At 43.1% G+C, this 23,644-nt stretch overlaps 1 protein-coding gene across 1 annotated transcript in view; it reads right to left on the bottom strand.

The window, feature by feature from the left end:
* The window catches only part of PPP1R14C (protein phosphatase 1 regulatory inhibitor subunit 14C), a 54,591-nt gene extending 39,285 nt beyond the window's left edge, over nt 1-15,306 (bottom strand). The window contains exon 1 of the mRNA XM_063124559.1: nt 14,960-15,306. Within this exon, the coding sequence (XP_062980629.1) occupies nt 14,960-15,235 (276 nt within the window). The 5' untranslated portion in view covers nt 15,236-15,306. The remainder of the gene's footprint in view (nt 1-14,959) is intronic.
* Between the last annotated feature and the right edge of the window lie 8,338 nt (nt 15,307-23,644).

Consider the following 23,644-nt stretch of genomic DNA (forward strand, 5'->3'; position numbering starts at 1 on the left):
CAACAGTTTTAATGTCACTCCAGTGATGACCCATATGTATCCCTTTACTAGCCCACAAGAGAATAGCTGCCATTCATACATACTGCTTCCCTTGCAGTAACCTACACAAGTAAACAAGAGGAGCTTTGTGTCACAGCAGCAACAAGATCATGCACTACACACTAGACTTGGGATGATACCTGCCCAGCCTGCTGACACAGAGGGGCCTGCCCTATTATGATGGACTCAGCTGGGAAGAAGATGCAATGGGTCTCTGGCCACAGACCCTCATAGCACCCTCCCCTCTTGAGGGCCCTTGCAGGGCACAGGCCCTGCTTCCACACACATCCTGCCTAGGACAAGGACAAGGTTTTTCAAAAGATGAACTCAGCAAAGAAAAATTGTGAAAGGCTTTCAGAGCTCATGAGGCATGCACACACATTTCTGGCAAAGAGGGCCGCCACTTACATTACACTGACAGTATGGGAACTGCTGCAGCATAGCTCCAGGATAACTTGAAGCCCCGGGCCATGTGGAGGAAACTGGAACAACATGGGTAGGCAGGCAGAGGAGAAGACGCAGTGGCTGCCCACTTCCACAGCACAAGGGAAATGCAAGAAGTGGGGTGGGGGGAGGAATACCTGCATACTGTAAGGACTTGCTTTTCCCTTTATGCACAGCATAACTTGGGTTTTCTCAGGGTAAATGTGCCCCGCCCATGGTCACTGGATTCATGATTTCAGTAATATTGGTAAATTGGTCTAAACAATGTTTATTGTTGGTCAACAGGTAAGCAGTAACTCGTAAAACGGGAAGGTGCATCAGCCTTCCTGAAAGGACATTAAGTATGCTGGCCCTATCTTCAACTAGAGGAGGAGTTAACCCTTCCCTCCCTTGCTGACTGACAACAGTTCAGTGAAATACTGACTGCATCAAGCACATCAAAATACTGGATAAGTAATATTCACATGCTTTAATAAAATAATCCCATTTCTATCATAAAAGTGGGTTTAAGCTGCATCTGTATTTAGCTTGCATGAATGGCTACAAGCAGCATCGCTCTCTAAGCACAAGCTCTGAATGACAGAATTGGTAGTATCCACTTTAATACATAAGGGTGCTAGAATTTGGGATGTAGGTGAAAAACAAGCCTAGCCATTTGCAAGAAAATCCCGACTAGGGCAATCTCTGCCATTGATTCAGAAAGAGCCATTAAAATTCACTTGCATATACAGAACTTTAATTGAAGCAAAACCTTTTTTGCTGGTTGAAGCAGTGCACCAATCGATATATGTTTCAGGGGTGTGCAAAGATCCCAAACTACTCCGATTTTGGTTCAGACATCAAAACGAAACTCCTCATAAGATATAAAAAGTGACAGAGATTCTGAAAACACAGTATGGTGGGTGAAGAAGCCAAATGAAAGGTTTCATTAATTGCTCTTCAGTATTGCACCTTTAAATCAAGATACTGACTGGGTTCGCACAGCACAAACATGGAACTACCCCCCTCTTTTTTTCATGGCTCCTTTTCGGGACAATTACTGCTGTGGTTACCACAGTTCCCTGACAATTAAAAAATAAACCATGAAAAGGCAGCTGCATGGTACAGAGTCAATGGGGACCAATAGGGAGTGCAAATACTGCTAGTGCTGGCAGCCCGTTTGCTCCGTTCTGTTACCCTATAAAGTTTTTTTAAAAACTGTCAGGAATTTTTGCACAATTTTTTGGACTGGAAAGAAAATGGAAGAGAAATATAAGTAAACTTAATGGCTGAGAAGTAAATAGAGATAAAACTTGTACAAATTTAAGGGCTGGGAAATAAATGGAGGGGAAATTTGCACTCCTATGGTAATAGAGTAATTAATGCAGGTGGTCAAATTTGACCTCTCTTTACTGGGGACTTGGGAAAGTGTTGAAGAGGTAAAAGACACTGAGAAGTGTCAGTTCAACACTTAAAAGTGAGAGGATCACATTGCCAATGAGAAGATAGTGTGTGCCCCCCCACCCACCCACCCACCTTTTGGTGCACTTACTCCTTTGGCTCCCTCCCCTTGCCCCCCACCATTTACAGTGCTTCTGAATTGCACAAGCGGGTCCTTCCTTTCTTTTGCTATTATTTCTCCCCTGGACCGTCACAACAGTGTGCAAATTACCCTGTAGGCAACCTCATCTTGTCAATTTCCTTGTGTGTTACCCACACCACTTCACCCAGGAATTAATCACAGCATAAGTCAGTGTGAAATTTAGGGTGCATGCAAATGTACATAAGATCAGTAGCCAGCACTGTTTTTGCCACTGCCAGAACAGGACACAGCTACTAGTCTCTGACGTCAACATTGATTTCCTTGTCAGTTTTACTTCTCTCCCCTTGCTTTGGCTGGGCTTGCCTGTCTTTGTTGCTGTTGGACATTATTTGATTGTCCAAGAGAGAGATAGGACAACTCCTTTGTGACATAGCAGGTTCCCAGCCAATCTGCACACGGCATAGAGCAGTATGGGTGGTGGGTTAGAGCGTTGGGCTCACATCTGGTTCAAAATCCCCATGGTCATGAACCTCACAGGGTGACCTTGGGCCACTCACAGACTACCCTACCTCACAGCGTTGTGGTGAAGAAAAATGCAGTGGAGAACAGTACATGCTGCCCTGAACTCTTGGGGGAATGGTAGGATCAATAGTGTATTTAAAGAAAGGGTTTGGGGCACAGGTCCAGTGCGTTGCTCAGCAGAAGAGCCCCCAAATACAGCTGAGCTGGCTGACCATATTTTGAAATAAGTGAAATAATATCTAAAGGGGTGGGACATAAACCTTCACAACTTGGCTCCCTGAAGACGTTTTGAACTATAACACCCATCATGCCTGGCTACGCTGGCTGGGCTGATGGGAGTTGTAGTCCAACACATCTGGAGAGACCCACATTGGGGGCAGTCTGGTCTAAACCTACCTCACTGCAGCACTGAGTGGAATAAATCATACAACTAATGATTCTGCTACAAACTGGCAGAACGTACCACATGTCCATTCCAATTCATTCCTCAAGCCTGCTTTCCAGAGACCAAGCTCCATTTTCATGTATGCCAAATATGCACTTTTTATTGAGTTCCTACACAAAAGAAATATCCAGGATAGTATCAGAGTTCTCCTGCTCATCCAGCACAGATGGTTCCTTCTAGCCACTGCAAGGTCATTTCCCCAGGCCTGAAAAGGATAAACAATTATTTATTCATTTATTTGCAAGAAATGTTTGCACTGCTTTCCAACCCTTTTCTGGAGGGCCCCCAAAGAAGCTTACAATAAAAATAATTAAAGAGGATACAAACAGGTCAAACACATACACACACATACTCCTACCTCACACATACCTTTCTGTAATGGAGAAAAGAAGCATATTCAGGAGATGACATTTCAACAGTGCCAACTGTTGAGAGGCAAGCATAAAGGTGGATGATAATAATAGGGGCTCCACAGAAAAATACAATGTGAGAAGGCCATTATTCTGAGCTATACCATTTCTCAAAGAAGTAGTCATAGTTGTGCAATAGAAGTGTGCCTCTGAGCAGCAGGAATTCTTCCCCACCACCACCATACCCAGTGCAAAGAGTTAATGCCCCCCCCAGAGCAGCAAAGCAATGTTACGCTGCCCCAAATCTACCCGTGAACAATGTTCACCAGGATGCTCTGACTAGCAGGATCAGCAGCACGGTGTTTCAGGATCACAGTGAATCCTGCTATGGTGTCTTCTAACAGATACAGTATGAATGCTCCCTTATTGTATATTAATTCCACTCCTGTACTAGATAATTATAAAGTGTATTGGGAATGGATTTATTTATTTTGCTTTCAAGCCAATCTGTATACCTGGAATCTTCTGTGTACCTGGAGTGAACTTGTTCATGTGTGAACTTTATTCCTATTTGATGTTGTTTTAAGAATACAGGAAACATTTCATTGTGTTTTGGACTTGATATAAGAAAGAACTCCTTGCAATTTCAGATTATCTTAATCAGACATGGGCTATTTTCAACATATACAGTGTGAATTCACTATTTTCTCTTTCCTATAGCAATTAAATTCGATTCTTACTATAGGAACTAGCCAGCCTGAAATCACTTCCTTCTATTTTAGCATATCCATTACTGTAAAAAAAAAAAGCCAAAGGGTTCCCTGAATAATGACTTATTTATGTTCTAAATATAGACAGTCATCCCACTCGCATCAGGTTTCAAGATTTTTAAAGCAACACATACCATAAAGAATGCTTTTAAAGACTTTATTCAACACTTCCCAGATATGATCCAGCCTCCAAAGATTGGATCAACCCATATTTATAGTTCTAACAATCACTTTGTTTACAAGCTTTATTGCAATCTATTTAGCCATAAATTAGGTCTGTTAAAATTATAGCCTCTAGGAGTCACAGGGCTTCATCGGCTGTGTGTTTTGAATGACCCACAGACCCACTTGAGAACATATACAACAGCCCATGCATTTCACAGGCCTGTTACGATCTACTAAGAGAAGTGACCTGTGCCGAGATTCTGGAGGGCAAAATGAGCCAGTCACAACACTGCTTTTCAGCCTTGCTTAGCAACATGCACTTACCTTGCTTTAGGCAGGGTTTCTCAAATGGAGCCAAATGAAGCCACTAGGGACATCTAGTGCAGCAACTGAAATGCTGATTTAATGCACTCACCACTGATGTTTATAGAAGGTGGCTGCATCTTTGGCCATACCTGAAGACCAGTTTGAGAACCAGCCACTGCTATAAGGGAGAGCTGGCCACAGACATCTCTTTTCCTACTAGAAGCGGCCAGTTGCAGCTTTCTGAAAATAAGGTAATGAGTAGCAACCAATCCCTTGGGAGAAACATTACCATGAACTTCTCAGGCCAGAATTAGCACTCCAATTATTTTTTATAACGGCTGTCTGAAGTAGTCATGTGGACAAGACATCCACATAGTTATGCTCATGGCAATGTACTGGCTCTCAGGGATACTGGTATAGAAGGGAATCAATTTAGTCTTGTGGCTACACAATTACTTCCTATAGACCTTCCTCGAGCAGCGTGGAAAAGACCTATGCTGAAGCAGCTCCCACACATTCAAGGTGCTTAATTCTCAAGCAAGGAGCTCTGGGCACTGAAGGTCTCCAAAGATGGCATATCTGTGAAGAAATTCTCACCCTATTCACAGAACTACAATTCCCAGGATTCTCTGCAGAAAGGCATGGTTAATGGGTTTCCAAACTGGTTCAAAACTTGCATATAGTCTTCTATTTAATGTAGTAGTGTTTTAACATAATGCGGTGAGGGCAAGCAAGTGTAGAACTGTTATAACCCCAAATTTGTGAAGTTTAGAGATGTGAATTAAAATATGCTTTGGAGGCATCAATTTGGTACACTTGCCAAATACTTATTAAAAAGTTGAAAATCTCTATTAAACCTTAGGGCTTCTATCTAATGGTGTCATTCCACTAGTAAAAGGAATCTCCCCTTCACTCCTACAGTCTCCCAAATCTGCTTTGGAGTGCTAAGGAACCCTTTGGAGCAGAATTATGACACACATGGAAGGGGTCTACAGGGGGAAATAGGGTGGTAAAGCCCCACTGCATGAGGGGCTCCACTCACAGGAGGGTTAAATCCAACCTCATAAGTCTACAAGAGTTCTATGCATCATATTGCCTTTGCAACCAAATACTTACTTCTGGTAGCCAAGAAGTTACATCCCCTTATCTCCATTCAGTTTGGGCACTGCAATTAAGAAAGATTTTAAAAAACTGCAATCAGAGCATGACTTCTTGGTAAACTATGACCTGCATTTTTGCTGCTGAAGTTGCTAGAACATAAGAAGAGCCATGTTGGGTCAGACCAAGAGTCCATTTAGTCCAGCACTCTGTTCGCAGCGTTCACACAGTGGCCAACCAGTTGTTGACCAGGGACCCACAAGTAGGACACAGATGCAACAGTTATTATTATTATTATTATTTATTTATATAGCACCATCAATGTACATGGTGCTGTACAGAGTAAAACAGTAAATAGCAAGACCCTGCCGCATAGGCTTACAATCTAATAAAGTTGTAGTAAACAATAAGGAGGGAAAGAGAATGCAAACAGGCACAGGGAAGTGTAAACAGGCACCGGGTAGGGTGAAGCTGACAGTATAGGGTCAGAACAAACTCAATATTTCCCAGCAACTGGTTTACAGAGGCATACTGCCTCTGATCGTGGAGGTAGCAAATAGCCATCAGAACCACTAGCCATTGATAGCCTTCTCTTCCAGGAATTTATCCAACCTCCTTTTAAAACCACCCAAATTGGTGGCTGTCACTACATTTTGCGGTAGTGAGTTCCATAGTTTAACTCTGAGCTGCATGGAGATGTACTTCCTCTTATCTGTCCTAAATTTCCCACCAATCAGCTTCACGGGAAGATCTCAGGTTCTTGTATTATGGGAGAGGGAGGAAAACGTCACCCTCACGTAATACTAGGTTTTCTTTTTCATTTTAAGTTAAGCAGTATAACTATAAACAACATAATACAGTTTCATTACCATCTAGAAAGGGAAGCTCTCATGCATGCAAGGCAAATAGACTTAATATGCAGAGCCGCAGTGCAGGGCCCCCCAAACAATCCTTCCCATCTAGGTTTGAGTGCATGTGTCAGGCCGTAGCTAGACCTAAGGTTTATCCCAGGATTGTCCTGGGGTCAAACCTGTTCATCTAAGTGCCACACAGGGCATCCAGCGCTCAGGCAGGGACGAACCCGGGGTGATCATGGGATAAACCTTAGGTCTAGCTACGGCCTCAGAGTCCTTCTCTTCTTATAAGTCATGCCAAATCCATTCTCATATCATCCTGCTGTCCCTACAGCTAAGAAGTTCTTCCTAGTGGTACTGGAGGATTTAAATATGTTTTTCCAGCATTGAATCATGGTTTTGTGGAAGCATCCAGATCAACAGAAAGAGCAGCACATACTAAGCTTCAAGCTGCTGGTGAACACATTGCCTTCTGAATCCACAGCCTTGGAAACCAGCAATGGAAAGCTGGTATAATAGGGAGCCTACACCAAAAACACATTACATAGCATTAAATAGCACAAAAGAGGAATAAGGCAGCTCCAAGACCAAAAGGCCCTACATCACCAGTATCTGGATGGGTTCAGATGAGGCTGTTCATTGCAGCAGTCCTAACTACACAACAGGCCTTCAGGGAGCATCCAGAACCACAGTTCAAAAGTGGTTACATCTGTATGCTTTATATCTTGTTGTGTCTTGCTCAGCACATCATGTACTGTTCTTACATCAGATTCTAGGGCTCAAGAAGGAGGTAAATGAAGGTTTGGGGACAGAAAAATGCCTCTGGCTAGTGATCTGCCACATACCTACCATTAATCAGAAGATGCCAGTGCCCCCATGGCGCTGAGCCAGCTCCACACTGCAATCAAACTGCTCCAGGCTCATTTTATGATAGAGTTCTAGCAGAAGGATTGCTTTCTTGGATCAGAAGTGGATTCTATGGGCAACATTTATAAAGAACAACTACTCAGGTTGTACTGATTTTACAAGTATCAACAAGGTTTTTCAAGTGTACTTTAGCAGACACCCCTTCAATTAGAAGGGCTGATAATACACCAAGTGGATATATCTTTGCAGTTCTAAATTAAAGATTCAAGAGCAAATTTCTTTAAGCACCAGCAAGTTAAAATACACAAGTCTAATACCAACTCCCTTTGATTCTCATGAGCAAAAATATGCATGCTCAGTCAGCCTTAAGACTACAAGATCCATGATATCAGGTGATCAGAAGTAAGATTTACACAGATTTTCCCTGAATTAAGAAAGTGTTGAATATTTCAGCAAATGGAACTAGCTAAAATCCCATTAGGCAGATGGATTCCCCCCTCCCCATACATATCCCTGCTGGGAAACAGGAAAACTGAGTTCTGCCTGAAAATTTTTGGACATTCCTAATGTGGGTGATACAATTATAGCTCAAACAATACTTAGCATTTATATAGTATTCAAGCTCTTTCACATAAATTATTGCATTCTCAGTTTGAAAGTGCACAACTTCTCAACTAAAAACTGTTAGTTGTATGGATTTTCATTTATGTTTCAGCTTATCCGTTTGAGCAATCAGGTTCACAGTACTGAGCTCCTCTTGGATGCTCAGGTAGTGGTTATGGCCAGCTGTGTTTTTGTCCGGCTTAGGTTGGTGCATCCATTTCTAGAGGAGGAGGATCTGGCTATGGTGACACATGCCCTAGTTATACCACATGTGGATTGCTGCAATGCACTCGCCATTGTGCTGCCTTTGAGAAAGCATCGTGATACTTTAGCAGCCACATTCTGGACCAACTCAAGTCTTGACCGAAGCTGGGAACATGAGACAACTGCCTTTGCTTCTGTCTCACTTCTGGGCTCATTTCACGGTGTTGGTTAATACCTTTAAAGCCTTAAATGGCTGAGGACCAGGATATTTAAAGGACCATATTCTCCCATATGAGCCTGCCCATTCCTTAAGATCTACTGAAGAGGATCTCCTTCCCATCTCACCAACATCCAACTTGTGCTTGGCTGGGATATAGAGGAGACCCTTCTCTGTAGTCATTGCTAGACTGTGCAACTTCCCTCTGAAGGAGGCCCAACTTACTTCTTCCCTAATGGCCTACCATGCGCTCACAAAGACTTATCTTTCAGTGGACAATTAGCCTGGCAAACTGTTGATCTTTTAAGCTTCTTCTGATCCCCTTTGACTTGTTATCTTGTGGTTTTATAGTGTGTATTTCTTATTTTAATTATTGTTGTACGTCAGCCTTCCTCAACAAGGTGACCTCCGGATGATGTGGGCCTCAATTCCATTAGCCCAAGACTGCATGGCCAATAGTCAGGAATACTGGGAGATGTAGCCCAAAACATCTGGAGGGCACCAGGCTTGGGAAGGCTGTTGAAAGCCATCTTGAGCAATTTTAAATAAATCGTGTTTTAAATAAAAATAATTGCTTTAATATTTCAACGCTTTGGAATTTCAATCCTCCTTCTACCCCATTAACATAAATCATGAGCAACGCATGTGCCACATTTGAACAAAGCAATGATACTATCTTTTCAGGACTTGCTCTTTCTTACTCACTCAACTCTGATAAAACAGAAAAAGTAAATCCAAAGTTCCGTTTTGTACAAATCACACATTCTTTCATTTTGTTCCATTCCATTTTAGAATGCAAATTCATGAATAAATGCATTCCCTCAGAAAAGCATCTGCAGTGTCTCAAGCAGCTACTCTAGGAGCAATGGATTTTGAGCACTTCCTCTCTCTCTCTCTCTCTCTCTCTAAAAGCCAGTTCCCAACATTCTATTTGCATCATGTTGAGACTGATCAAGAAACAAGATACTGGAAAGTGGAGGCAGCGTGGGAGGATGGCGTGAAGAGGCAATAAATCAAATATGCCTTTCGCCTCCCCATTTGGCCATTAGATCCTCCTCAAGCAGGATCTAATGGCCAAAGGAGACATTACATGGCAGATGAGTAACAGAGTGTCTTGCCACTCCCCATCTCACCCAACTCCACCCCAAATGAAAAGACCATGGAAGAGGAACGGCACTGGGGAAGAGTCACAGGCCCTTTTCACCTCTGGCCAGTATTATTCTACTCAACCCAGTGCAAAAGAAGCCAGTGAGGTGACTCTTCACCCTTCAGGGACAGGGTCCCTCCTCTCCTCACAGAGGCCATTCCAACCAGGTGCCCTGTGAGCAGGAGAGGAAGAGGAAGTAAACTGTCACCATCTCTTCAAATAGGGTGGTTGTGGGTTTCTGGGTTTGTTCATTTTTTTTACAATTTCCCCCTCACTATCCCTTCTTCCTTGTGTCATGCCTTAAATTTAGATTGTAAACCTGAGAGCAGGGACTGCCATGCTACGTATCTTTGTAAGCCACTCCCTTAGCCTTTTTGGCTAAGGAATGGGGTAGTCAGGGACCATGGCTCAGTGCTAGAGCATCTGCTTTGCATGCAGAAGGTCCCAGGTTCAATCCCCAGCATCTCTAGGTAGGGCTGGAAAAACTCCTGCTAGAAAGCTACTGCCAGTCAGTGTTTACAATACTGGGCTCAATATACCAATGGTCTGAGTATCTACTACTGTTTCTCCAGATAAAGGAGCAGCTGCAGGGGAAGGACAGAGAAAGGCAGAGGTAAGGAAAAGAACACCATGGGCTGAAGCCAAGGATGAAATCAGTGGAGTAAAATCAGTGGGGGCTGGGGGCTCCAATGTCAGAGGGGTGGTGAATCTGCTCCAGGCTTCAGTCAGAACTCTAAGGGAGCTATGCAGCCTTGAATAGCTCCTTTCAAGTTCTGAATTGAGCCTGGAGCAGATTCACCACCCCACTGACACTGGAGCCACCAGCCTCCACTGGGAAGAAGAGAATAAGCAAGGAAAGGGGAGAAAGGCTAGAGCCCTCCACAACATTTTCTAGAGCTATTTTGCGGTGAAGGGATTTCTCTAAATCTCAGTAAAGGCATACATTGCAGGTATTGCAGGTCTGGCATTTTTCACTCGCTCTAATAGTGAACCAAGTACCCACCCTGACAACAGAAAATAGAGCCACTGAGAAAAAAAGAGGGAGGTGTCAACATACTCAGGAGAACCCCAAAGTTTTCAGGAAATATTTCTGAATGAAGGGGACAACTCCATCCCCATCCCACCCACCCCAAAAACCAGCCTAATGTGAACTAAATATGACCTCTCTAAAGCCACAGAATGTTGAGTGTCAGCTGCAAAAGAAAAATACAAAATTGCAGAGGGTGGGGAGACTAAATTGAGCAGTTTGACTCATCAGTTTATAGTATCTCAAAAGGTGGGCAAAGCCTGTTGGCCCCTTAAAACTGGAGCACTCTAGTTAGGAGACAAGGATACACTGCAAAATGTTGTTACATGTCCCAACTGCTTACTTTTTAAACAGCCTTGCCAAAAAAATAAACAAAACACTACCCTCTGTTTTGAAACAATATACAAACCATATATATATATATATATATATATATATGCACCACCTTTCCACTAAAAATAGTGCTCAAGATGATGAGCAATAATAAAAATGGTTATGATCCACACAGTGAGACAGAATCACCAATTCAATGGCCCCTTTCAGAAGACACCTTAAACCACGGCTTTAACCATGGTGAATAAGGCTTTTTGCCTTTTAAGGTGTATTCTGAATGGGCCAGTGTACACACTGCCACTTAATTTACCAACTCCCTACTCTTCCAGCTATGAAAACGGTGTACTTCTCTTCTAAAAATGAAGGGTATTTTCTTCAAATGTTAGTAATACACTGAATTGTTTTTTAAAGATTGGTAGCATTCACAATGAGAAGCTCTAATGGAGCCAATCATCAACTTCTTAATTCTTTACTCGCTCCCAATTAGGCTGCACATTAAAGTTGTCATATGATATACACATATATCAGTTTATTTGCTTAAAAGGCATCACGGTGATGCAGAAAAATTTAACACAATAAAACCTTAAAACACTAAATATAAAGGAAGAGCATTATAAAACAAAACTCCAAAACCATGTAATTTAAATAGCTAGATCAAAAAGATGAATTTTCACACCCTTTCTAAAAGCCAAGGGGGGGGTGAAACATAGGCTCCCTTAATCTACTTTCTTATTGCCATTGTCACCAGTTGCTCCTCTTCTTCTCTCTCATCATTGATACCATTTGTTGTTTTGACAAGCAGCGAGCCAGTAGGCAGCAGCAACTACTCCTGCACCTTCTCACCCCACCGTTATTTGGCCAGAGCGAGAGGCAGGCAAACAAGCAGGTTGCAATGGTGAAGAGGAAGAGCAACCCCTGGGGGCCCTTGTCAGAGGGTACCTGCTGGAGTGTTACATAAGAAGTACCATGCTGGATCAAACCAAGGGTCCATCTAGTCCAGCACTCTGTTCACACAGTGGCCAACCAGCCATCAGCCAGGGATGAACAAGCAGGACATGGTGCAACAGCACCCTCCCTCCCATGTTCCCCAGCAATTGGTGCACACAGGCTTGTTGCCTCGAATACTGGAGATAGCACACAACCATCAGGGCTAGTAGCCATTGATAGCCTTTGCCTCCAGGAATTTATCCAACCCCCTTTTAAAGCCATCCAAATTGGTGGCCATCACTACATCTTGTGGTAGTGAGTTCCATAATTCACCTATGCACTGTGTGAAGAAGTACTTCCTTTTAATTGTCCTGAATCTCCCACCAAACAGCTTCATGAGATGACCCCAAGTTCTAGTATTTTGAGAGAGGGAGAAAAATGTCTCCCTATCCATATTCTCCATGCCGTGCATACGTGTGGGCTCTCGACAGGTACCCAACCACGCCTACCTTTGATACTGCCTAGTGCTACCAGTCAAAAGGTACTGTGCAGGTACTCTGCCTTTCCCTCCTTAACAGATTTTCTGTGGTAAGGAAAAGAAATGAAAGAGGATTACAAATAGAATACCATGTCAGGACCCCACATAACATTTTGTGTATGAGGCATGGTAATTGCACAAGAAAAGCCTCATCTGGAAGTACCTAAGGTCCGAGAGGGTTCAACTCCTTCCCCCCACATGCTCCTTTTGCTGCCAATGTTAGACTCAGCCCCTCTTTATACGTGAATGCATTAGACATGGCTGCCCCGTCAGATCGACTTGGGCCCTCACTTAGATGAGCTGTACCACTCCAGACTGCAAGTGTGTCTAGGTGGGTATGGGAGATGAGCTAAGAGGAGTCACAGAAGGCTAAAGCATCAGCGAGATGGCTAAGCTCCAGCCTTCTACTTAACATGGCTTCAATATGCATGGGATTTTGTAGGCCAGACGCTAGGCTCCTGAGGTCCCAAGACAAGATATGGGAGGTGAAAAAATAAATAAAACAGATCTTCCTTCCTGCAAGCTCCATGGGCCTGAAACAAATCAGCCATCTCACCCACTATTCAACTCTTTAAGAAATGTCAAGTTGCAAACTGACAAATTATCTAGCAGCTGCCAGGACTGAAGAACTCTGAGCTGAAAAAGCTAACTCCCGTAACAGTTTTCAGAAAAGTCATGTTTGGTGTTTTTTGGCTGCAGATCTTGTGGCACTATACAAACACACACACACACACAGAGAGAGAGAGAGAGAGAGAGAGAGAGAGAGAGAGAGAGAGAGAATGGCATTAGCTTTCCTGGACTACATCCCACTTCATCAAATACATGATGCTGCATTCGATGAAGTGGGGGCTAGTTCACAAAAGCTTATGCCATAATATTACGTGTTTGCCTTTAAGGCGGCAAAAGACTTTGTTGCATTATCATAACAGACACTGCTAACAAGAGTCCATAAGGGTACATTTAGAACCCAGAGAAATCAAGTCTTTGTTCTTTCAGCCACTCTTTTAAAATGAAATTGTGCAAGATCAACTGACTTGATGAGCATTTTGTTTCCTTTGGCTCGAGGACAACTAATCATCTTCTACTAAAAGTTAAGTCTTGCTTTCACCGTTACACATATTGAGCTGTCAGTCACTACTCTCTCAACAGGAAGATTCCCAGCATGGAAGAAAATAAGCCAGATTCTCATTTAACTTGTCCACATACAAGTCTCGACACATTTTGCCTAATTCCAACAAAAAAAACCAGCCTCTTTAGAAAAAGACTGCCAACTACATTGAAGTGAACACTCCCCCCTTCCCCCCAGGACTTTCATCTTTTCTCTCTAGGCACTAAATTGCTAAAGACAAGATTAGGGCAGGCAACAGTCAAGATTTAAAAATATATCTAAGCACATGTAGCCAAGCCTCTCTCTTTGTAGAAACATTCAGCAATACAGGATCTAGTTAGCATGCAAATGTAACAGAAAACACTCACAGATTATGCTTTTCTCACTTTGCGCAGTATTATTTGGACAGAGAGAGTCCACTTGACTTACAAACTGAGTTCAGCCCCAGATATTTAAACTAATTACATCTATTTATTTGGACCCCAACCCTGCGATTTGAAATCACACAGAGAGGTGGAGAGCCAGATTGATCACCGTACATGAGGTCTATAATTACCACCAGGATGCGGTATTATGTGCTGGTGGATTTAAAACCCAGAAAGAACAAGAAATGAAACCATTCACCATTGCGCGCCCGTAGGTGAGAGATTCTCAGTAATGCAGGGTTAAGGATTTCAAGCTTAAGCTGGTGTGGGCAGAACTATCACATGATACACAGAGGAGACACTGCATGCATTAACACGGTGAAACATCTCCCCCATCCCCTCCCAAATATAACACAATGTACAGAGAGCTCAGGTCTGCGCAACAACTTGCTTTTTTTTTTTTTAAGGTATTTGAAGAGCCTATCAAAGACACCCTACCCTTAAAAGTAAAAAAGGGGGGGAGCGGAAAAGGGGGGTGAAGAAGGGGGAGCGAGAACACTGGGAATGTCATTTGGAGGTGGCTTCACTCACACAGACAGACAGACAGACAGACAGACACACACACACACGGAGATGTTCTCAATCGAGGAAACCTTCACCTGAAGTAATGGCCGTTTTATACGCCTTTATATTAAAGGATGGAGATTTTTTAAAAAAAAAATGCATAAAGAGGGGCAGGTGGCTTTTTTAAAAAAAAAAACACGCGCGCCTCTTTTAAGAAAAAAAAACCACGAAAGCGATTAGTAGAAAGCATCAGCTAAGATACCAAAGAGGTTGCTAGGTAGGAGCAGCGCTGCCTGTCCTCTAGCTGCTGAAAATCCAGTGAAGGCAAATTCAACTACTTCTGCTCTCTCTTTGCGCAGCTCTCCCTGACCAACTGCGCGCATGCAGGGAACCGGGCGGGGTGCGCCTCGACGGCGCGGCTTCCCGTACAGTCCGCATGGGGCCGCGCCATAATCTGACCCCCGTCGGAGAGCCCGGAGCAGGCTCTCCGTCTCCCTCCGCCCCGCCCGGGAGGAGGCAAGCGAGCGGCGCCGAGCGCGAGTACCTCGCAGCCGTAGAGCTGCCCGAGCTGCTCCACGATCCACTCCTCCAGCACCAGCCTTTTCCGCAGCTCTTTGCGATCGTATTTGACCGTCACTTTGCCCTGCTGGTGGCGCCGCTGCTGCTGCTGGACTTGCACCACCGCCGCCGCGGGGGCCACCGAATCCTCCCGGGACGCGCCGCCGCTGCCCCCGCGGGGGCTCTGGAAGAAAACCCGGTTCCCCCCGCTTCCTCCGGTAGCGGCGGGCCCCGGCTCGCTACCCCCAGTGACCACCGACATGGCCCGCTTCGGCTCCCTGGCGGGGAGATCCCTTCCTGCAGGGGCTCGCTTGCTGCACAGAGCGCCGCCGGGGCTGCAGCTATGGCTGCCGGCCGAGGCTGCCTCCTGCCGCCGCCGCGCACGAGCCCAGGCGAGAGAGCGCTGCCAGCCTTGCCTGCTGCACCTGCACTTCGCAGCCTCTCATTGCGCGGCACTCTCCGCCGGTTCAGCGGGGGAAGGAGGGGAGGGGCGTCGGGCAATCCGAAATGGGGGCGGGGACAGCGCCTTAAAGACGCCGCTGCGCGCCTCTCGAACGCCGCTCGCCTGCCTGCCGGCTTGCCCAGCTCTTGGCTGGGCGGAGAAGAGCCCCACCGGTGCCATTAGAAGGCTGCCCGCAAGCTCTACGGACGGCGGCCTCTGCTTTGGGACAGGCTTTCCGAGAGATGATGGGGGGGGGGGCTAGACTGAAATTCACCAGGGAGAGCCCCACTCAACAGGTAATGGGGACAGCTTCACCTGCTGCTGAATTGCCTTCCTCCTGCTCAGGCAGTTTTTAAAGGACAGGGAGTCTTCCCAGGCAAAAGTGACTGAAAGGGCTCATGCCCGTTTAAGAACATTCTCAAAATCTCTATTTAAAAAAACTTGGTTGCATTTCTGAAAATATAAAATCCAGCTTTTTTTCAAAAATGGGGGTTAGGAATCAAGCATAGTTTGTTTCTTTTCCCCAGCAACCTTTGGGAGAGTTCCAGGTGCAGCCTGAACCCATCTCTGTATCTTGTAGAACATAATGTGAAGGTCTGCACTCAGCCTCCTCCTCCTTTCCATGTTAAGATGGAAGGGTCTTAGCACTAATAGGCAAAGGCACTGGGCAGCTATTCCATCCTTTATTCCTTAAAAGCTTTTCTACAGTAAAAAAAAATGGAGGAAGCGTTGGAAAACACTGGAGGTTTATGAACGGAGGACAACAATGTCCAGATCCTCGGTAAAATTATGTGAATGGTGCAAGGCAATTATATGAGAAAAGCCTCATCTGGAAGTGCTCTGTAATCAGATGCAGATTCCATGGTTTGCACATCAGAATCTATTTTTCTCTCCACTGCCACCTTTTTTGCTTCGCTCACCATCTCATCTGATGAAGAGTTCTGGAGAACTTGAAAGCTTGAATAGTATTTTGTGACCTAATAAAGGTATTGCAGTGGGCAGTAGCGAGCATGTGATAAAATGTTCGTCTGATGAACCTCTAGGACAGGACTGCCTGAGTTACATGAAAGGGAGAATTCCATTAGAAGCACAAAAGTAGTGGTAGTATATAAGCCAAGTCTGGTACAATTTCCCCTCCAGCATGACTTGTAAAGACGCAGGAATCCTCTGCAGGAATAAATCTGGCACCTCTACCTACTGAGCTAGGTTCTCTTATGGGAGATTTAAAACAATAAGACAAGTAAATAATGCACTTGAACACATGTAGATAACCACCACTAGCACTCCCCATATGACATTTGAGAGTCACCAAAATGATGGTGAGTTTCTATTAGAACGGAGTAACTTGGCTGCAAATCCCCAATCAGCCATGGACCTTGCTGGATGGTCTTAGGCAAGATGCTAACTTTTGGAGCACAGCATACACAACACTGGACAAATGTCCCAGGAAGGCAATTGAAGTCCGTGATTCAAGGTTTTGACCTATATCATCCAAAAGCTACAATCCTATACACCTTCCATGGAGCAAGTAAGTCCTACTGAACTCAGTGTGTCATACTTCTGTGTGGACATGCATAGGATTGTGCTGCAAATAGCTTAAGCCGGTCATATTTTAGACTAAGTTTGTATTCCACAGCAGGCTCTAGGATACCGTCTTAACAAGATTTGTCCTTATGTTATGGCAGGTGGAGAGGCAAGAGTATAGAGGCAGTCTTCCCCTGCATTTAAAGAATGCTCCTTAGTGACTTACTAACTACAAGTTATGTTAGTAGTGTATTTGTGTAGCTTGGTAACATGCCGCTTTCTTAACAAAAAATGCAACCAGGGAACTCCAGTCCAATAGGGACTGTGTCACAGGGAGAGGGGATTTCCGCACACTTACATCTCTTTCCTGCCAAAAAAAGAAAGAAAATCACCTCCTAAAACTGCTATTTGTCCTCAAAGATGCTCCTTTGGGGAGTGATTTTCAATTAAAAGCATGGTAGGGGGAAAAGACTAAAAACTCTTCTTAACACTATGTTCCAATCTTGAACTTTTTGTTAAGAAACAAGCATGGCCAGTCCTAGATTTATTATTTAAACAGGATATTAATGTAATGGGATGTTTGGTCCAAAGCCTGAGCATCTTTTGGAAGTGTTTTAAGTTGTATCTACTTCAGCTGGCTTCTGTAGGTTAGGGCTAGGTGAGGATCTTTTTAAATGATATTTTAGGTTGATCAATTTTTATTGTTTTATTGAGCATTTTAGTATACTTTTCATTCTTACTCTCAGTGTTAGACTTCTGAGGAAGTGGGTATTAAACATACATAAATGTATATGAAACAGATTCTAGGTCTCGAAGGAAATTCCAGAGCATGCCACCAATAAATAAAATGCTAAAATGAAGCAACTTTTCCTAGCATTGAAAAAAAAATAGAGGCTCTGTTCAAGTCAGAGATCAATTTAGCATGTAAGTAGAATATAATTACGAGATACTAGGATAATTGCCACAGGGGATGTTTTACTACTATTAAATAACAGTATTAGTGGTGGCGGAGTCTGAAAATGACAAGTCTGTACATCTTTAGCATAAGAATGCAAAGACATTAATATTCCACTTCATTCCAGCAGTTGACCTGAAAACATGTTTTGGGATGCAACTGTGCTTCCTCCAGTTCCAGAAGTGTAACTCATTGAGGAGAAAGCATTCTGCATATGTTCAAGGTGGCTGTCATTACTTTACATGTTCCAGGGGCATGCTTCAAAAATAAAAGTACGGTGGGGAGGGTGAGGGTTGGAAAGAGACTCAAATTGATGTCTGCAGGTCTTTTTCATTGCTGCCTTGCCTCCCACCCCAGAACTGTAGTGATCAAATGTCTTGGCAGGACTTTGCTATATACAGTTAGATTAACACTTGCACACCCTTGAAACATGAGTGGGCAATTATGATTTCCTCTTCTTGCAGTCGGTCTGAGTTTAGCACTGGGTGGCAGTAAACAAAGATTCTAAACCTGTGAATAATGCATTATTAAAAAAAAGAGAGCAGTCAATGAAAGCTGAAACCTAGTGCAGGCTGGTGGCTCTGATGTCAGTGGGGTGGTGAATCCACTCCAGGTTTTAGTCAGAACTCTGGAGGAGCTATCCACAGTGCTTCACACCATTGGATAGCTCCTTTAGAAACCATGAGCGAATTAAATAAATAAATTCACCATCTCGCTGACACTGGAGCCTCCAGCTTCCACTGATGACAACACCAACTTTGCCACTTGGCAGGAAAGAAAAGAGTGACTTGAACTTACTTCACTCTTTTATACTGAGTCAGGCCATTGGTCTATTCCAGAGCATAGACAACAAAGAAATTAAGGAAGAAGATTAAAAATAATGGAAACAACTTTACTGGCCATTCTTTGTTGAATTGTGTGATGGATGGATTGTATTTTTGCACATGTGATAGAATGCGTTATATATATTATTTTAAAATATTGCTATTCAGTCTATAAAATCGTTATTTTTAATCTTCTTCCTTAACTTCTTTGTTGTCTATTGTATTCTGTTAGGTTAAGGGAAGCACTTTTTTGTTACAACTATTCTAGAGCATTACTCTGAATCCTGACTGGCAGCAGTTCTCCAATATCTCAAGCTGAAGTATATCCGAGTTGTTCAACCAAGCTCTTTTAAACTGCAGATGGCAGGAATTGATTCTTGGATCTTGCATGCCCAAAGCACATGCTATGTGACTGATCTACAGTCCCACCCAATTTAATTTCTTGCTAAATTAATCAAACTCCTACCACTAACAGGTTCAAATTACTGGTTGGATTAGATGAACTGGATCCATTATTACAAATTTCCCCACCAAGGCTAATCTAAAAATACCAAGAATGGAACATTGAGAGGGACATAAAGCATATTGACCCTGTTCAGATGACACACTAAGCCATGGTGGTTAAGCAGTTTGAGCTAAACATTATGGCTTAGCATATCACGTGAACTATGACTTAGCATGTTGTGTGAACCATTCCTAACCATGGTGACTACATAACTGCGGTTTAAACATGCTCACTAACCATTTGCTGCAAAAGGGTTAGCAGCTGAACCACGGCTTAGCATGTTGTCTGGACAGACCATTGGCAAGTGATGCAATATGTTAGTTTCATGGAAACCTGGGGTCTTGCAGAAGTTTATAGGATTCCGTGACACAAAGATTTGTAATGGGAAATAAGTTGCCCAAAAGACAGTTTGTCAGCTGTCCCCCAACTCCCCCTGCTAAAGTGTAGCTGGAGTGCTGATTCAAGGGTCTGCTCTCAGGGCCAAACTACACAATATGATGGCTCTTATCATACTATGTTTAACCCTCATGCAATGCCATCCTACCATTCCTATTCACAATGGAAGTAAGTCCCATTGTGTTCATTTCTTTTTACTCCCAGTGCATGGGACATTGCAGCCTTAGAAGGGGGGCCATAGGTTAGTGGTAGAGCGAGCACATGCTTTGCATGCAGAAGGTCTGACATCTCTGCATAAAGCTGGAAAATATTCCTGTCTGGATCTACAGAGACACACTACCAGATGGTTTAGACAACAAAGGACCAATGGTCTGCAGCTTCCTAGATCAGGCAAAATTGAAGAAACAAAACAGCGCATTCAAGAAACATCACAATCCATCAAACATGTGATCACATTATTATATTATATATATTATATTATATTATATTATATTATATCACTTATATTATTATTATTTTGTTCCATACATTTACTGATAGAAGTAGTCTCAACCTGAGTGTTTCTCCTCTATAAGATGGAAGGTGGATAATTTTGCTTGAGCATGTGTGTGATATGATCTGAGATATGTGGCTTGGCTCACTCCCTTGAGTTATTAACTTGGCTTGTAGGTCATGGCCTGCTTTCTGATTATAACGCACAGTTGTCATCTGGCTTGTAAGCTGATATTACACTGCCCAGTCCGTGATGACACTTCAGAATGAGGCAAAATACCTAGGGGATGAAAAAGTACCTTGAGTCAGCACTGCCCATGTCAGAAAGGTAAACCGAGAAGAGCCCCTCTATCATACCACTTTCAGCCTTGTCATAGAAGGCTTAGATGACCCACCAGTCAGAAGTGTATCATCTCTCTCAACCAAGAAAATAAGAGAGGCAGGGAATTCCTGACTCCTAAATCTAGTGCCACCTAGTGACTAAACTATATCATGATACTATCCACACAGCTCTCATTAAAAGAATGATATGTTTGTCTCTAGCTTTAATTTTTGTATGGCAAGAAAAGGCCTCACCGGTAGCCTTAACTAGTGTAAGGTATGAACATGCACATTATAGAATAGATCTCCAAATCTTCAGCAGACAAAGCAATTCAGAAAGAGTCTGCATTGGTAGGGTTTTTTATCTCCATTCTGTTTAAGAAGGAATTATTCACATAGAACCTTCACTGAAAGACAATCTTGCTTCTTTAGTCTTCACAGTCTTGCTTCTTCTCACCTGGTAGGCAAGTCTCTGCGTTTAATATTACTAAGTCTGATAGTAGCTTGCTGTAGGATAATAATCAGCATCATTGCCTGAGATGGGATTGGGACCCAGACATTCTGGGTAAAACATCAACATTTTCTCTGTAGTATTGGGCGACACTAGGGTGACCATTTGGAAAGGAGGACGGGGCTCTTGTATCTTTAACAGTTGTATAGAAAAGGGAATTTCAGCAGGTATCATTTGTATACATGCAGCACCTGGTGAAACTCCCTCTTCATCACAACAGTTAAAGCTGCAGGAGCCCTACCCTCTTGTAGAGTCACCAGATACAACAGAGGGCAGGGCTCCTGCAGCTTTAACTGTTGTGATGAAGAGGGAGTTTCACCAGGTGCTGCATATATACAAATAACACCTGCTGAAATTCCCTTTTCTATACAACTCTTAAAGATACAGGAGCCCTGTCCTCCTTTCCATATGGTTACCTTAGGCAACACTGACCAGTATTTTTTTCTACTGTAGATATTGAAATAGAAATGAACAACATCGATGGACCTGCATTCTCACTCTGAATGAGCAAAAGCAGTCTCCCTCAATTAAAAACAAAACAGAAATACGTATCACCCCTGGATCTGAAGTTATAAATGCCATCTGAATTGCTCCTTAAGAAAGTGATGTTAGGCTATCTACCATGGAGGAAAAGTTGCTCTCAGAAACTATTGGATAGATAAGTGTTTGCCAGGTGACTACTCCCTCTACACAAGCGTACACACTTCAAGTATGATATCACCATTTCTGCATTCCTGGCCATTGGAAAGATACCAAAAGAGTACTTCTGAATCCACTGGAAAATTATTCCATGTTGCACCCATTAATATGAATGGGAGCTGCACATTCATTTCTATGGGGCAGGCACAGAATCAGTTTGTGGAGGACATGACGGTGGAAATTTCTATAAGGGAAATAGAGCCAAGATAGCTTCATCTTCTATCTAGACCGTCACAAGTTAATAATGAAAAGCCTGTGGATGCAGACCAGGAAACACAGGGAGAGATCACTTTGTCATTGTTAAAATTAGACTCTAATGGATGAAACATTAAGACCAACATCTCCGATAAAGCAATGCACTTTGTTAATAAGAATGACATGTAATAATGAGGATACTGCTAAGAAAATTAGAAATAGCATTAAGAAATGGGCTTGTTTAAATGTATCCTATTAATTTTTATGAGCATAGTGCAGGCATTTGGAGCAAAGCAAACGCTTCATGTAACATCATGTTTGTTCATCTGAAAAATGCAGACAATTCTGAAAATCCACCGTTAAAAAGGAATGTCATCTTTTTTGGCTGAAAAAATGCAGAGTATCCTAGCCAGCCACTTACAGTTAAATTACCTAGTAACGTAATTGCTGCTGCGATTTTTAATGCCTGTGTCATGTAAGAGGTCTTTATAAACATTCTGATATACTCAAGTGTAGTGAAATAATTAGGCAATACTTATATGAAATCAATAGTTCCATCTCTATTATTTTCCTGCCGAGTATTGTCGCTGGCTAATTTTATTTACAAATACATTATTGAAAAATTATTTTCTTTCTTTCTGTGAATTGATCACAATATACATGTGGAAGACAACAGGATGGAAGCTTTTAAATTGTCATACCTTCTGTTAAGAACAGGCAACTGGTGACCTCAAACCCAATCCAGTCTCTCCATTGCTCTGTGCAACGTGATAGCTTGGCAGTAGAGGCATTAGTAACCTCAGGACTGGATTACTGCAATGCACTCTATGGCTGAGTTTGGACAACACGCTAATCAACCGAAGTGGGTGGGTGTAATAGGAAAAGAATGTGAAACAACCGTTGATTAGCGTGTCGTCCAAACTCAGCCTATGTGGGGCTGCCTTTCATCACAACAGTTAAAACTGCAGGAGCCCTGCCCTCTTTTGTATCTGGTCACTCTACAAAAGAGGGCAGGGCTCCTGCAGCTTTAACTGTTGTGATGAAGAGGGCATTTCACCAGGTGCTGCAATGCATACAAATGACACCTGCTAAAATTCCCTTTTCTATACAACTGTTAAAGATACAGGAGCCTTGTCCTCTTTTTGATATGGTCACCCTAGTTTTATCAGAACTCTGTTCATTTAAAAATAGTAATTTTAATATTTTAATTTTATTCTTTTATTCTATCTATTGTTCACCGCTATGAAATTTTCTGGATCTGGAGCAGTATGTAAATATTTTATTATTATTATTTTTTAAAATGATGACTAGTCATCCCTTCTGCAGCCTTTAGCTGAATTCTATAACTGAAATCACTAACAGCTTTAGCTCCCAACCTGTAAAATGGGGGAGAACTGTCCACCTTGAAAGGTAGAATAGTGACATAGACAGAACTGTGACCAAAACCAGAGCTCTCAGCTACTCCAAAGATGTCTGGATTGTGCTGGACCAGCCAAGACATACCCAGAACCAGGGGGAAGAGCAGTGAACCTGCAAGGTTAAACTGGTTTGTTTTGTGGTAGAGGCCAACCCTTATTCCTGGCAGTATAGTCTCTTGATTTATAGTAGCAGAGGATACCATCAATGATCTGTACTACATACTGTGGGCACCACCTTCACCTGGGTTGGGATCTCTTGTAGCCAGGCAAAGTGGTGTCCACTAACATACTGGTAGTAACACCTATGTCAACCAAGGCAGAGGTACACAGAGACCACTGGTCTGCTAAGGATAACCAGATGTTTGAGTGGGCCAGCTGGTTGCAGGAGA

The sequence above is a fragment of the Elgaria multicarinata genome, chromosome 4 (genome assembly GCF_023053635.1).
Source record: "Elgaria multicarinata webbii isolate HBS135686 ecotype San Diego chromosome 4, rElgMul1.1.pri, whole genome shotgun sequence".
NCBI lineage: Eukaryota > Metazoa > Chordata > Lepidosauria > Squamata > Anguidae > Elgaria > Elgaria multicarinata.